At 39.5% G+C, this 15,902-nt stretch overlaps 1 protein-coding gene across 2 annotated transcripts in view; it reads left to right on the top strand.

The window, feature by feature from the left end:
* Positions 1-10,357: 10,357 nt before the first annotated feature.
* SEC24D (SEC24 homolog D, COPII coat complex component) overlaps positions 10,358-15,902 on the top strand; it is a 56,846-nt gene continuing 51,301 nt past the window's right edge. Inside the window, exons 1-2 of one of the 2 annotated variants that reach the window (XM_080373543.1) lie at positions 10,358-10,526; positions 13,896-14,090. In XM_080373543.1, coding sequence (XP_080229669.1) covers positions 13,940-14,090 — 151 coding nt within the window. In that variant the 5' untranslated portion in view covers positions 10,358-10,526; positions 13,896-13,939. Of the gene's footprint in view, positions 10,567-13,895; positions 14,091-15,902 lie in introns of both variants that reach the window. The other variant, XM_080373544.1, reaches the window with a different exon arrangement.

Below are 15,902 nucleotides of genomic sequence, written 5' to 3' on the forward strand. Positions count from 1 at the left end.
GGGGGGGGGGGGGGGGGGGGGGGAGCGAATATCATGATCTCTAATTTATGGGCAGCATTTTACTTCTGTAAATACCCAGATGGTCTGATTTCCTCCTTTTTATGCATTTCATTTTCTTTTCCTTTCTGATTTTTTTCACATAAAATCAACATTAGTTCCCTAAAAAATGCCTATTTTAACAGCTTTCTAGTAGATTCTAACTGTATCATCTGTAAACAATTTAATAAGCTACCCAGTTTATTGTGGGATGTGATTTTAGCCAAATGGGAGAATCAGCAGGGGAAAAAAAAACAAGAAAAAGAAATTGACAGTGCTGATTTGTGTGTTTGTTTATTAATTATATGGAAAAAAACCCACTTGTAAATATATAGCTAGTTTAATGGAACAAAAGATAAAATCACAGCCATGCTACGAAAACATGACATACAATCTCTTCCAAATGAAGTTAAAATGGCCTCTTCTAATATATCCCTTCAAATTAGAATAGTTTTTGTTTAAAGTGGCTTCTGCAAGCTGGGTAGTGTATGGCAATGTAGCATGTTATTGTCCCAAATCACTGCCTAAGAACATTTCTTGTCTTGTAGTAGTACAACTCAGAAGTTGCATAAGGTGAAAACAGCTTTTGAAGACAAAGTTAAACATCATTTTCCACAAACCTTACAGAGGTAGAAAAATACTTTTCTGCTTAATTCCTACCCTCAGTTTTTGTTTTCCTGACTTTAGAAGCAACAAGAAACAGAGCCACATGGAAAGGATTTAATTTTCAAAAAAGGTATAAAATGACAGACAAAGAGAATGAAATATATTGATGGAAGGTTTAAATGCATGGCTCCAGCTAACATTCATTAAAGCTGATTGCTCTTCATTTTTTCCCATCAAATTTCTCTTGTCCTACAAGAGAAATTAATAGAATCCAGATGTTTTGATTGCATGAGGAACTTTGTAGTGCACTGCCAGCTAAAGAGGGTTTGCTTGACTGAAAATACAGACGTAGGGTGGTAAAGGTACTAAACCCCAGTAATACCAAGTTCTTAGTGAAGGGAAAAGAAAAAATACAAGTCATAGATAGTTTTTAGCTACCTCTAAGGCCAGATGGGAAAGCTCTGCCTGCACTCGTAAGAGGCATGAGTAGTTCGTCACCAGTAAAGGTAAAGGCTTCAAATTTTAATCCCTAATGTGGCTTATTAGGCTAGGTACTGTATGATGGGTTGGGATTTTAGGACTACTCCTGCTTTAGGTTTTTTTTCCCCAACTTCAAGACTGGCAGATGAAGTGTGTTGGGAGAAGCAGAGAAATGTACTGTATCTGACTCTGGTGTGAGAAACTGCTTTCTCAGAAACATAAAATAAATCTGATCATGTTTTAGAACCTGAGAAAGTTCTTTCTCTAAGTGGCAATACAAAGGGTTGTGCTGTCACATTCTGAAAAACTAAGCCTGCAATCTGCCAAGTGTAAGGGGTAATGCAGGACAGCGCTCAACCAAGCTTCTCTTGAAGGAGAAAAGTAATTTGCTGGGGTTCTCCGCTGGAAACAAATTATCTCACCTCCATGCCAGCTCATCTAAGGTTGTCAAAGTTTTAGATGTTGAGGAAAAGTCAAGCTTTTGCCTGTTCATCTTGCCCCTACCTCTTTGATCCCTGTCACGTCTTAGTAGGCTGAGTGATAGTAACTCTAGCCACAACCAAAAGTGTGTTAATGCAGGTAGCCCATGCAGAGCAATAAGAACTTTGTTCCTCTCAATGGTCGACTTAGAAACAGTCACAACCTTGCCTTTTGTTATTAAGTTAAAGTAGCTCTCTGTGAGTCCTGAGCAGATTGCATATGCAGTTAGTAACAGGCATTGTTATTTGACAGGTGTTCTAGATCACACTCCCAGCATTTATATATGCTTCACTAACAAGACAATGTAAGTCAGCTGAAAATGTGGTTTGCCATGCTACTACCAGGAGGGTAATTCTCAGCACTTATGTTAGTGGGTGTCACCCTAGATGCTTGTAATGGCTTTATCATTACGGTTTTAGGATTGATAGTGGGGGGAAAAACCCAACAGGCGAAAGAAGCCACTTTCCTCCAAAACACAGAAACAAAGTTGATATACTTGAGCATTACTGATTGGTAACACAATAAATAGAAATTCACACAGAGTTCCCCTGTAACTCTACAATTCCCTATGTCAGGATGTCAATTAATGAAGATCTGTTCCCTATGTTGGTGGCCTAGGTGGCAACATATCACAGGCTATCTGTAGCCAAAGACCTGTCATCATTAAATACAGTGAGTAAAAATGTATGGGTAACGTAAGTCATGAGCCAAGAGTTTGCAGACAAGAACTCTGATGTTTCTTTGGTGTTTGTCCTATCTGCTCCTCCCACAGCCAGTCCCAGATACGCAGGAAATATATGTAGGAAATACCTTCCTGAACTACTGGCTGAAGAGAAGTAGACTCTTTGGGGTTTTTTCTTCCTGGACTTTCAAAGTGTTCTGAGAAGGCTTTTGAGGCTCCAGGTGTGCCTGTGTGGCCTCACCATGTCCCAGCTGCACACTGTAACAGGAGCTTCCTTTTTTTCTCCCACTCCTTTGATTGGGGCAGGCAGTTTGAGAGTACAGGTGGTCTGAAAGCACCCAAGGGGTCTTGGGGAAGGGGCCAGTAAGATATATGAAAAGACAATGACTTCAGAATATGTCTAAGAAAGAATACACAAACTAGCTACAAAGGCTCTCTAAGATTTTGTTTTGAGGAAAAAGTAAAAACGATCCATTGTGAACATGGAAAAATTTTTTGTGACAGTGGAATAACTATCTGTTTCTTGTTAATCGTGAAGTGAGGCTTTGTGGTTCAGGTGTCATTCCACTGCTGGTTTTACTTATCACCATGTTTCAGCAAGCAAGAACTGATTTTCTCTTGGGACTTGGGGAGATTCTTAGGTGTCTATCTCCATTTCATTTTGATTCCTAGGACATGGGATGACTACATATTTGGCTTCAGTAGTTGGGAAAATTTTGATAAACGGTTCTAAAGTAAAAAGAAAACTATTTACGCCGTATTTTCTTTCCAGTTTTGGCAGGGGAATGTTGCATCACATTCTTCTTAATAGAGCCTAGAGGAATCAAAATTTATCTTCTGTGCAAAAGCTTCTGAGCCTGGAATGGAGCATGCATGTAAGTAGGTGTTCTGTGTTCCTCACCTCTGCCATAATGCTTCACCCTGCTCTTTGAATTGTCATGTAAAGGTGGCAGTTAAGTAACACAACACCCTTTATCTATCTGTTCATTGTAAGACAGTCAGCTTTTATGATCTCCCCTCTTCCTAATGAAAGAATCCAGTGCAAATTTTCATGCCTACTTATTGGGCTAAGTAAGTACACGATGCTAAACTTTCTTCTGATGTACTACAGTGAAATGAATCAAGAGTAACCATATCATATTCAGTTAGAAAATATACTTTAATCATAGTTGAGCTATCAGTTAGGCCCAAATAGTCTACTAAATTGCAAAATGATGGTTTAATGTGGAACTGCAGATTGAAGAGATCTTGAAGATTTAACATTAGTCAGATAAATACTCACCTGCATCAAGTTTCATCTTCTAAATGTTGTTTCCTGTTAGCTAGCATAGAAGTGATTAACTCCTTTGACTTGTTGCTTTTAAAGAGCTCAACAACTGATTACATGCATGGCCGAAGTACAGCATAAAATTCAATTATTTTTGCATTGCATTTAAAGCAGGTATTGTTTGTCACTTGGAAGACTCATGAGACTGGATTTATCAGTACTGAAAAAAGGAATGGGAACAGTGGAACAACTGAGTTATGATACAGTATGGGTCTGGGGAACCTTGGCTTCCATTTTTACACTTGAAAATTCACATTTAGTTTTTGGTCTGGGCCTGTCAAATGGGGAAAATAGCCACTAGACAGTGTAACCCTAAGAAGTCTGCTTGAACTTCTGAAAAATCTCCGTGTTTAGTTGGATCTTTGAATCCTCCTGTAGTACCCTGTTCTTCCTTCTTTCCTCTGTTCTACAAAACGAGCTGTAGGATTTATAAAGCAGTTTCTAACACTCACTTTACAAATACAGTGAAGTATTTTGTTCAATGTCTGCCCCAGCAAGTCTGATGTTAGTGTCTGAACTACAGCATCTAGCGAAAGGACAGTACATAAAAAGTTGCTATGGCATCGGTATGTCTGCGTAATGCTAACAGCATTGCTCACTCTTTCTATCTGGATGGTTCTTTTTAGATTTTTAACAGAGAAGCAGTAACAACAAAGATGATACAACAAGGACCTCCCTGCACAAAATCTTAGCCCCCACGCAAGTAACTGCAATAGATTAAAAAGCAATCCAGATATCTTCATTCCTGGCTATAGGAACAAGAATTCCAACTCTCACTTTGATAACTAATTCCTTTCCAAATGGAGCAGATTATGTTAGAAAAGTCTGCCCTCCAAAAACACCTTGATGTTTAACCCCTGGCAATCCTACATCCTTGCCTGTTGCACTGCATCTTTTTGCCAGGAACCAGTTTCCAGACTTCTGGAAAAAGTTTATGCTTTTGGTGATAATGTGATGTTTAGCTGGTGTTGGCATGGATCTGCCAGATTTCCAGATGACTGCCAATGTCTGCAATTCCTGAACAACTGTTTTATGTGCCTCCTCAGGGCAAATCTAGTATGCATGCTGTGACACCAAGCTTGATGTAGCATTTTGCTGCTGTGCTTTGTTATTTTCATGCCAGCTGTATCTTCTATCGCTGTTGCATTTATCTTAAACAAATAATTTGATGAATACTTTTAAAATTTAAATCTGATTTTCTTTGATTTAATGCTGATGTTTATTTTTGTTAATGATGGGGAAGGCATCGATCAGTTTACACTAAAGGTATCCAAATAGCACAAAACCAGTATTTTGAAAAATGTTCTTGTAATCAATACTGATACTTTTACAAACGACAGAGATGCTTTTCTGGCATGTAGTACCTCTGTTATTTTTCCATGCTCAGGTGGATTTTTTTACTTCTGCATTAATGGTGGTGTAAAGCAGAAGCACAGTGAATGTGAGTGCAAATAAACATAAAAGTATTTGCATCTTCATTTCAGAGTGATGTTGAATAGGTGATTTTCTTATGCAACAGATTCATTCAATGGTTATGGTATTTGTCAGCGCTAATGAACAGAAAACATCTCATCCTGCTTGTGAGATCAGCTGATCAAAGAAAGGAAATAATATCATATGAGTTGCAGTAGACAATCAATGACATGTAACAAGTATGACTTTCTAACAGTAGGACTATATTAACAGTATATTTAATGCTCACTAGCACTGGCTAAAATACAACCACGTTATTAACTGGACAAATGGAAAAAACACACTGTACATTCATCCCATGTCTTCCAATGAGAAAACTGAGTAAATCAACCAAAAGAGTAGTTTTCTATGAAGAGTTAACTCAGCTATGTTGGGTTTTTAAATGATATTAAGCTTATTTGAGTACTCTTCTGTAGTAAGACTCTACTAACACATCAGAAATTTTATACATGAGCAGGAAACGTAAAATGACAGCCAATGAAAGTAAAGCTACTGCAGGTGCTTTTGAATGTAAAAGTGAAACATATCTAAGTCTGAGAAATTCCATACATTCAGCAAGCAAACACGGAAAGGATCGTATAACTTTCTGCTGTCCTTTCTCAGACTGATGGCTTAATGTTTATTCACAGTGCTTTATATATCATACATTATTAATCACATTATAATAAGAAGGTCTCATCTTGGTTTTTATGTTACAGTTTGTTATGTAGCAATTATGGCAGGCTAATCAAGTCTTGGTTTTTTGTCTTTAAGAACTGGTAGTGCAATCTTCCACTGTCATGCATCTTAGCACTAAATTAATTAAAAAAGATAATTGAAATTCCCCAACTGAAACATCACAGCAGTTTTCTCAGAACACCCTATCTGTCTTCTGTAAATGTTCCATATCGAGTTGCCAGAACGTTGATTTCATTAGAAAACCAAAATAGCAACAATCAGTGGGAGTAAGTAGAGGAGCCTCACAGTTTGCAGATACTGAAAAATCCAGAGGCTTGAACTAGCCAGAAAGTCTTTTTTAAAAAATGCAGCCACAGTCAGTTTTCTAAAGCACATTTGCTTTTTTAATGCGTGACTTGCATAGAACTTACCACATGTGGACCATAGAGCATTTTATAACCATTTCTGTTTTACTGAGTTGCAGGGAAAGAAAGTGGTTTTAGCTAATAGGGACCAACTTAACAGGAAATCGGGACCTTGGCTTTCAGGCAAGTGCCCTTTTCATAAAACCCAGAGTCTCTACTAGGCAAACAATAGCATTAAACACTTTTTCAATCGCATATCATTTTTCTCCCCTAAATATAATCTTTTGTTTTGCAACAAAATTGCTCAGTTCCCAGCAGGGATTGGAGAGTAATATTCAGTCTCAATGAATTTGGAGATTAATTCAGACAGACAGAATATAAGTTTATGAATTGGAATTGGATTTACACTCCTCATCTAAAAATATTTTCAAAATTTTAATGAGGGCAAGGTGTCAGGACCTCTTTGTGTACAGTATGCTGAAAGCAGCCTGAGGGGTAGAACGGGCTTTGCCATCGCTGTGAAGCTGGATGTCAATACTTAGTAGGAGGAAAAAGGCAGAATCACTTCGGCAATCCCAGCAATTCCTAATTGTGTCCTAGTGGCCCCTCTGGCTGGCCAGGCCCAGTTTTGTTTCTGGGTACTCAGACTCACAACCTGCTCAAAAAAAAAGAAAAAAAAATGGAATTAATTGTTCCTTTACTGTGGCCCCATGCCTGAGCTGAAACAGGGCTAGATGATGGTGGGTAGTCACTGTAGGAAGAATCTATTAACACCAGTTACTGAAGAGAAAATATATATAGCAATGAACGTATGCCCAGGATTTTAACATTTCTGTATTATTTTCCCTGAATAACAGCAGCTATATCAGTCTAATACTCTGAAAACCTTATTCTGTGTTTTCATTTTATATAAGGCAGTATTTAAAGGGTGCACTTTCTAATTGTCATTGAGATTGTTTAATCAACGTATCAGTATTCACTTTTGTTGTACCCTTATTTATGTTCCGATTGTGCTTAGTTTTTTATAGAAGAATAATAACTGAATCACAACACCAATGTATTTCTTCCTACAGTAATGTTCTGTTTCCTGAAACATTATCTTTCCTTTTCCTTGATTTAGCATCTTTTAATCTGACCTCACGTTCACACTATTATTTTTTTCAGAAAAACGTAATCCCTTCAAAATGTGATTGCTTTTTTTTCCCACCGATGTCTTTCCTTTAATTTTAAACAAATACAACCTTTGTAAATAATAATTTCCATTTTGCTTGTAAAGTGCTTTACACTAAACTGTAAACTGTTTTCCATAGATCTTAAATATATAGTAGACAAAACATTAAAGATTTTAGGGATTATATGTAAGCAAGAGAGGAAAAGAAAGTTATCTTTTTATGTAAAAGTTAAAAACCAGCTTTTTGGACCCTTCTAATGTTGTGCAAAGGCAAACCTGTTGGTTTATCTGCAGGACATACAAAAGTAATTAAAAGGAGAAAAACAGTTTCAGCAAAAAAAAGCCTTTTAAAGTGTAGAATCTTTGGAGTTTTATGAACTATTGTGATTAAATAGTCTTTTCTTTAAAGAACATACCTAATGTTGCCCACATCTTCCCCTAGAGAATGGTTTAGAATATATTTTGAATTTAAAAACCATTTATATACCACTTAACTGCAGATATTTGTCTTGTCACAGCTATGTGTTAATGCCATCACTGTTAACTGCTACAAAAGCTGTACTGTAGCTATCACCGTGAGGAATACATTCCCGTAGCTCAAATGTATCATGGTGGTGTTTTGATTCTTCCTGGCAGCTTGTGCTAAGGCTGTACTTCACAGACATCCTCTAAGTGAAAATGTTGGGTTACGATTTTGGTTTGCTGGAATCACACATTGTCTTAATGCAATGTGCTATGTGATAAGAGACATGGAGTTCTGCACAGTTTGTCCGTGCGGGGCTTATATAGACCTCCAGTAGCAATTTCAGGGAACAGATAAATCCCAAATGATTAAAATAATAAAAATAAACATATAATATTGGTTTCTGAAATATTTGAGTTAGCCTTCAACAGAGCCTTTATCAGTTCTGTATCCAATAATCTCCCAAGTTGATGGATGACTATGTGTTTTCTTTGTTTCAGAACTAATAGAAAAAATTTTAGTGAGAACTTTAAAAGTGAGATTTTAGACTCAGGGGATTTGCTATTTTTTAATATAGTTGAAAAAAGCATATAGATTTAGCCAAATACTTTTTTTACCTAACCAGCACTAGCTCCAAATTAGGTCTGAAATATATGAAATCACATTAGTTTTCAGCAGCATTGCATAGGTACAGCTTCAGGATAAATTGATTGTTAAGAAAGGTAATTAACCCTTACAAGATCTTCGTATTGATGATGATGATAGAGCATAAACCAGTCTGATTCTCAGATCATACAGTTTAGTTTAAATGATTTAATTAAAATGAAGTGACTACAGTTTAGCAATCCTGCAATCTCATTTTTATGAAATTACTTTCCAGACCAGGGATGCACTTAAATCTTTAATGTTTTTTCCACATTTCTGAAATTGAAAACCTTAAATTACTTTTAATGTTATAGGTGGAAACTGTAGATAAATACTACTTGCAGCTTCAAAACATCCAGACTGTGACACAGTAGTGCCTTTTGTCTCAGTGTTGCAGGCTAGAGGACAATAGAAGCGAAGCTACATCCTTGGAAGAAGAAATGTCTTTATCAATTTCCAGAGCAGGCCTGAAACAGGGAAAGAACTGAAGATGCCACAGCTTCTCCTTGCTATCTTTTGCTGATCTCATCTTTCAGCTTCACTGCTGCTGATTTCAGGGAGGAGAAATCTGATAGTAAGTATTCAGTGGCCAAGTGCGTGCACCATTCTTCAGTGCTGAATTATCCACAGCTGCATACTGTTAATAGCTACGAGCTAGACACAACAGGAGTGGTGGGACAGTAACCCGCCTGTCTCCACAATAAAACAGGGAATGTCCAAACTTAAAGCTGTTATTTTCCTCAGTGGCATGGTATTTTAAAGGAATTTCGCATAACTGAAGGGAATTATGTGTCCATATGAACAGCAAAACAGAGAGGGACGATGGGTGAGACTGCAGCATCGCAATGACGAAAGGCGATGGTTTGCATCCTGCTCACGAAAGAGTCGTGGATACTCTGCAGCCAAAACCACATCCAGTTTAACTGTTGCTTGTTACCTCATGGACTAAATTCTCCATTCTGATTAGACAGTTGTGAGAGATTTGAAAGGGTTTAGATTTTCTTGTGACATATCCAACAGCTCTGATAGCATGTAGAAAACCAGCTTACATTATTCAGTGGTGAATCCAGCTCTGGATAGTGAGAATGAAGGCAGGTCAAGGCTTGTTCTTGCCCACTTTGTGCTGCTTGTGGAGGCTTCTTACAAGCCTTTGATGTAAAGGATGCCCCCATGTACCTTCAGTTTGACATGTTTCAAAGGCACTGGAATTTTGTTCAGGATTACTTTGTATACTAATGAATGCTTTCGACCATCTTGTCTGAGGTAGCCGTTACTGAGATTTAGCACCACGTAAAACTGTGCAGTACTTTCAAAAGCTTTGTTAAAGTTGTAGAACAGACACTCAAAGGATAAAAAGCCTATCAAGCCTGAATTCCACATGCATATGAGTTATGAAGCTGCCTTGAGTGAAGGCTTTTTTCCTTGCCACTAATCCTCTGCTGCTTTCTTTTTTTATATATATACTTTAACACCACAATGAATGTTTGTTACCTGGGAAGAACGGTCATTTTACCAATACGCCTTTCTCGTGTTACACCCATGTTTCTACTGTGTTAATTACAAAAACATTGAGTCTCTCCTGTCATCAAGGTAGTATTTTTAAACGTACTTGAACAGTAACTAAAACCAGAGTATGCAAACAGGTTAAGTACCTGTATTGTATTTCACTCTGGATATTCAGGTGGCATAATTTTACATATATACATATATATATATATATGGCTTATATATATAGCCACAGGTAGAAACGTGTTTTTAAAGCACATATGAGAAGTAGTATCCTATTTTAGGACATTTCTGTGTCTAACGAGGAATTTCACCCCTAATGCTGAACGGAAAAGGAGCTGATGCCAGCAGCTCTAAGCAGCCCATACGGGCTTCTGGCCGGTCTGAGGTAGCTGCCCCGCGCCTTTCTCTGTGGGACGCAGCTCCTCTGCCAGGTCCGTTCCAGGCCCTTCCCCGGGGCGGGCCCGCAGTAGCGTGTCAGCCGCCGCCAGCTCTCGCCTCACGGCGGGCGCGGAGGGCAGTGCGCGGCGGGCGGCAGTGCGCAGGCGCGGGCGGCGGGGTCGGGCGCGCTCCCGCCGGCGGGGGGGGCGGGGGGGAGGCGGCGGCGCGCGGGCAGGCTCAGACGTGGCAGTTGGGTGAGCGAGTGTGCCCCGGCGGAGGCGCGCGCCCCCTCAGGTAACGGTCCTAACGGCCTCCCCGCGCTCTCGGCCCGCCGCCGCCTGAGGGATCAGCGGGACCGGGCGGGGGGAGCGGGGCGGCGGCAGTGGCGGGAGGGTGCGGGACCGGGAGCAGCGAGCGGCCGGGCTGCTGCCCCTCGGAGCCGGCAGGGTGGGCCGCCCCCTCTCGCAGGCAGGCAGGCAGGCAGGCAGGCAGGCAGGGCCGGGCGGGTGGGGAGACCTTTTGCCCTGTTACAGCGCCTTGGGATCCTTAGGTGAGGCGGGGGGAAACGTTGCATTGGTAGGAGGTGATAGGACGTGTTTGCGGGTTTGGCACTGAATTGGAGTAAGTTTAAGCTTATGTTCTCATAGCTTAATCCAAAATGTGTTATTAAAAAAAAAAAATACGAAGCATAACGTGTGTAGCTATATTCCATTCTTTCTACATGTGCGTGTAGATACGTGCATACACCTCAAAGATTTTTTGCCAGATTGAGATTGCAGTCTGCCTTGGGGAGGGACAGCACCTCTTCCCAGCGGATGGTACCATGCACAGTGTCTCTGAAGAAATAAAATGTTAATAGTTCACCCTCAGTGAACCAAGAATGTGATCCTCAGGTTTTGGTTCCGTTGTCCTATTTCTGCACACACAGAGTGGAGTTTTACATCTGCACAGTGGTATCAGTGCAGGAGAGCACTGCACAGGTACAGCGATCCTCTGAAAAAACCAAGATGACAAGCTATTTTGTAATAGCAGTAAATTGAATCACGGAGTGTGTGTGTGTGAATGTTGCTCCTCAGGCTATGCAGTGTAAGGTAAACTAGTGTTGAGAGAGACAGGGAGAAGGAAGTTTTTGTGTCCTATGTAGTGACACTTGCAGTAAACAAACCCAGGGAAAGATCTGAGTTTAGCCAATCCTCTGATCTTTGTCATGCAATTTCCAGAGTGAATCTGTATGTCTCTTGTTAGAACCTGACAACCAAAACCTTGGGTGATACTTCGCGTGTTGCCTCCAAACTGTGTCCATGGTGTGTTGGTATATATACATATTTTGCGAAGGGATTAAATATGCTCAGTGTTAAATAGAATGTGGAACTGTGTTTGATAAACTTAGATTATTTTTCTTATGGTTAGAGTTCCTGTCTCTTTTCAGCACAACCTCTGCATGTTTATGCTGTCGGTGGGAAGCTTGACGTGGCAAGGTTTTTTTTGTGTCTCTGTGAGTAAGCAAGCTGTGGAGGAAGTCATTTCCCCTGGATGCTGTCACAGCTAAAGGTGTTGGCTGTTGCAGCTGTCTCTAAGTGAAAATACTTTCCTTTATGTAGATTACAAAGATAGATATGATGTATATGTCCATGCTAGTGTGTAGGTAAGTTAGTGCAGACTTACTGTCTTTTGGAGCAACTAAAGCTCACACTGCCACGTCCTTTCTGATGGGGGTGGGGGAGGGAAGAAAGTACGGATGGCAGCACGAAGCCTCTGTTTAAACTTTTTTTTTTTCCTTCTCCCTGTGTTTACCTTGTTAACTAACAAATGGAAGAAAACTCCCTCAGATTACCTATCTGAAGCAGTTTAATACTGCAGTTGAGAAATCTTAAACTACATTGAGGAGTGTGGTTTAGAGGGTTGCACGGGCAGTGTGTGAGGAGGGCTAGGCCCTGCACCCAGCTCAAAGTGATTTCTTGTCTGACGTGGAAGATTAGTAAAACTGTTGTGTTTTGGTTTTTTCCAGAAATGTGTATTTAACACGAGAAGCCTAGAAATGGCTTTTCTGATAGGGATAGCTTTTCTCTGCTGACATGTACCAGTGCAGCATGAATTTGTCTGTTTTTTGAAGCTGCGTGTGATTTTGAAGTGCCTTTCTGTGGGCTTCTGGACCACAGTTCTTGATGTACTTTAATCCAGCTTCCATACTCAAAGATGACTCCATGGCTCAAGTCTAAGAATGTGAGGTATATGTGGTTAGGAAAGCTATTTAAAATGATAATTTAACATCTAAAATGCTAGTTTATGTCCTGTATCTTTAGTTCTTTGGAGATGCCTGACTTCAGAGTCTACAGAAGTAGTAAGTGCTCATTCAGGCTTTGGATCCTCAGCATTTCTCAAAATGGTTTTAATTTGGGCATCAATAAATTTAGTGAAATTTTGTTTTTGTTAAATTCAATATGAGGTTAAAATAAAAACATCTCTCTCACATGGAAAAGAGAAAGCTAGCTATCAAGGCTGCAAAGTGTACAACTTCAATAACTTCAAATCCCTTGGTGGCAAGGGCGCTGTATCTGAACACTAGTCTTATGAAATGCAGTGATGTGGTTTAATAATGCAGGATTCTTCTGATTTTCTAGTTCTAAAATGATTGCAATTATCAGAATACTCTTTCCTGAAAGTTTTCTAAAAGTTTACTTTATCCTGCTTAACAAAATCTGACTGCAAGAAAGAAATGTCTTATTGGTTAAGTCTTACTCACGTCTTGTGAATGCTGTCATCATTAGAAAACTTTTTCTGAATTGCTTTTAATCAAATTCTGATTTTTTCTTTCTTTAACAACAACAGACTGAAGATGTGAAAGCTTAGGGAAAAGATGCCTGGTGGTAGCAAGGCCAACATATGGTACTGTTGAGACCATGCTGCCCTGAGAGTACAGCTTCTCATTTGTGGAATACCTTGTGCCCCATTTTGTCATATTCTGGAGTCCTGCAGTAAAAAGGCTGGTCAGGCCTTGGCCAGTAATGCAGAAGACAGCTGGCAATGGGATCTCTCTATCCTATGCTTTATTCTGTGTTTCACCGGCATCAAAAGCAAGATATCTTCCCTCACTGGCTTGGAATGGGGCTGATGTAGAAGATTTGATGGAAAGCTGGTGCTGTACCTTCTCTAAAAAAAAAAAAAAAGCCAGGAGAAGGATTTGCTAGAGGACTTTAATACTCTGGTCAATCTGCCTTTCCTGATCCTTCAGTGTGTTCATTGGGATATCTGGTATGTGGGGAGCAGGACTCAGAGTATTTTTCAGGTGTAGTAGAAGTCTAGGTTTTCCCAGTAAAGAGAGCAGTTTGAGACTTTTCTTCCACCTGCGCATCCATTACTTACAGTTTTTCTCTCCATGGGCCTTGAAGAGGTGAATCCCACTCAGATAAACTCAGTGATATGTTTCAGTTCATGCAGTATGTGGTAGTGCTGAGGAAACTAACCAACCAACCACTCAAGCAAGCAAAGCCACTGTTTCCCCCTGACTTTAAGGTCCTTTTATTGCCCTCAGATATGTGTTTTGTTTTGGGAACATGGTTCACAGCGTTTTAAAATGCACAAAGAGTGAAGGCTAATAGCAGGTGTCACTTTCTCTTTTGCAGATTCTTCAGGAGGATCCCGTACTTGGAATGAGAATATTGCCATCATGAGTCAACAAGGTTATGTTGCAGCTCCTCCGTATTCCCAGTCCCAGCCAGGAATAGGAGGCTTTTCTGCAGGTTTTGGACCACCTAATTCTTCACTTCATTATGGGCATTATGGGGACCCTAATTCCTCCTATTCAGCACCTCAACCAGGTATGAATATGGCTTAAAATGTGTTTTCAGAGTTTGCTTTTCGATGAAGGTATTTTGCATCTCTTTTCCCTTACTTGTGTCAGCACAAAATGCTCAGTGTTACACTGCTACTGCAACAGGATCCTGCACTAGCTTTGTCTGTACTGGTGGTGTTGATGCTCAGATGTTGATGTAAGATGTGATGGTGGGTATCTGACATTTGTGTGTGAATTCTGTTGTCCAGGAAGCAATAAACACGAGTGCTTAATGCTCTGTTGTAATTCCTGATACAGCCAAATACAAAATGAATGATTTCTGGGAATAGAGAAACATTTTGCAACTCATGTTAATCATGTTAATGGTAAAAAAGCTGTCGGATATAGGTTGTATTCTTCACAGCCGGACCTTTGTCTTACTGAATTCTTGAGCACAAACTTGCCTGTGAGTATCAGCTGGTGTTCTGCTGCTTAAGCTTACTTACTGGGTGATGCATGGTAAGTAGAGCCCATCTGCTTTCTAACAACTCAGGAGACTGTCTCTGAGGAAGGACACCTTGGGTGCAAGCGAATTACAAGCAAAAGGGGATATTTACTTTACTTCTACCAGCATAATCATAGTATGGATTATCTAATTGAGATCAAACAGTTAAACATGGTTGTTCTTGTCTGTTCTTTTCATAAATTTTAACTTACTGATATGTGGCTTCAGACCTTTCAAGAAATATAATGTATGAGTATAGGGTGGCTGACCCTTAAAAAAGAAACACCAAAATTTGAGAGCATGGAATTTAAGCCTGTTTTGCTGTGTGTAAATTATGCTGGTCTAATTTCAGTAAAGTCAAAGTGGGTGTGCTAGACTAGTGGATTTGGGCTGTGGAAATTATCCAAAGAGTAAGGTTTCCTCATCCTTCTGTAAGTCTACTAATATACATAGCTAAGATAGGGATGCAGGAAAGAGGGACCATCTCAATATTTTGCCTGATGTCAAGGGGAACATTAGTTAAAATAGTAAAGATGTCTGAAGTATTCTCTAAGGCATCTAAGAAAAGTTATTTGTTAAAATTTTTAATAACATTCAGGTTGTGATGTTACATTAAATTTAGTATTTGAGATGGTGGAGTAATGACAGAATAAATATCCAGGTATATTGGAATTTTTTACATATTCTTTGTTGTCCTTGGTTTTTGTGTTATCATGAAAACAGAAAAAAAGAAGTTTTATCCCTTTTCTTTAAAACTTCTTATTAAAGACAGCAGGAGTTGTATTAACCTTAATCCAATGCTGAATATGGTCAGAAGGTAGAACTAGTTCTGGTAATTGGCTTACTAGAATACTATGGAAAAATATCAGTTTTGGTACCAAACACATTTTTATGTTAAGAGTAATTTGAAGGAAGATAATTCAAGAAATACAAGTTTAAAAGCTGTTTATTCCACACTGCTGTATACATGAATTCTTGTCTCTTCATAGTCACTGTTGCAGATCTGAATAAAGAATCATTCTAGCAGGTTTACAGGTTCTACGTTGTGGAGGCTATTTTATTTTAAGGTTGTTCCAAGTTTTCTTTGTGACAATGCTCTCTGAAATCAAAGGGACCCCTTGCTTCTACTTACAAAGATAACTGGGTGACAGGGAATTTCCAGTGTCCCAAATTAAATTGCAGGGTGTGTTTGTTCATGCTTGCTTCTTTCTTATTGTCCGTCTTGGATTCTTTTGCTGGCAAGTTACCAACTACTATTCGCTTCCTTTTTGCGATCTTTTCTTTTTCATATCTGCTTCTATAGCTGACCGGAAATCTGTCCTTTCTTATGGAATCACAGAATAACTGAGGTTG

Source organism: Falco punctatus (assembly GCF_963210335.1).
Source record: "Falco punctatus genome assembly, chromosome: 1".
NCBI lineage: Eukaryota > Metazoa > Chordata > Aves > Falconiformes > Falconidae > Falco > Falco punctatus.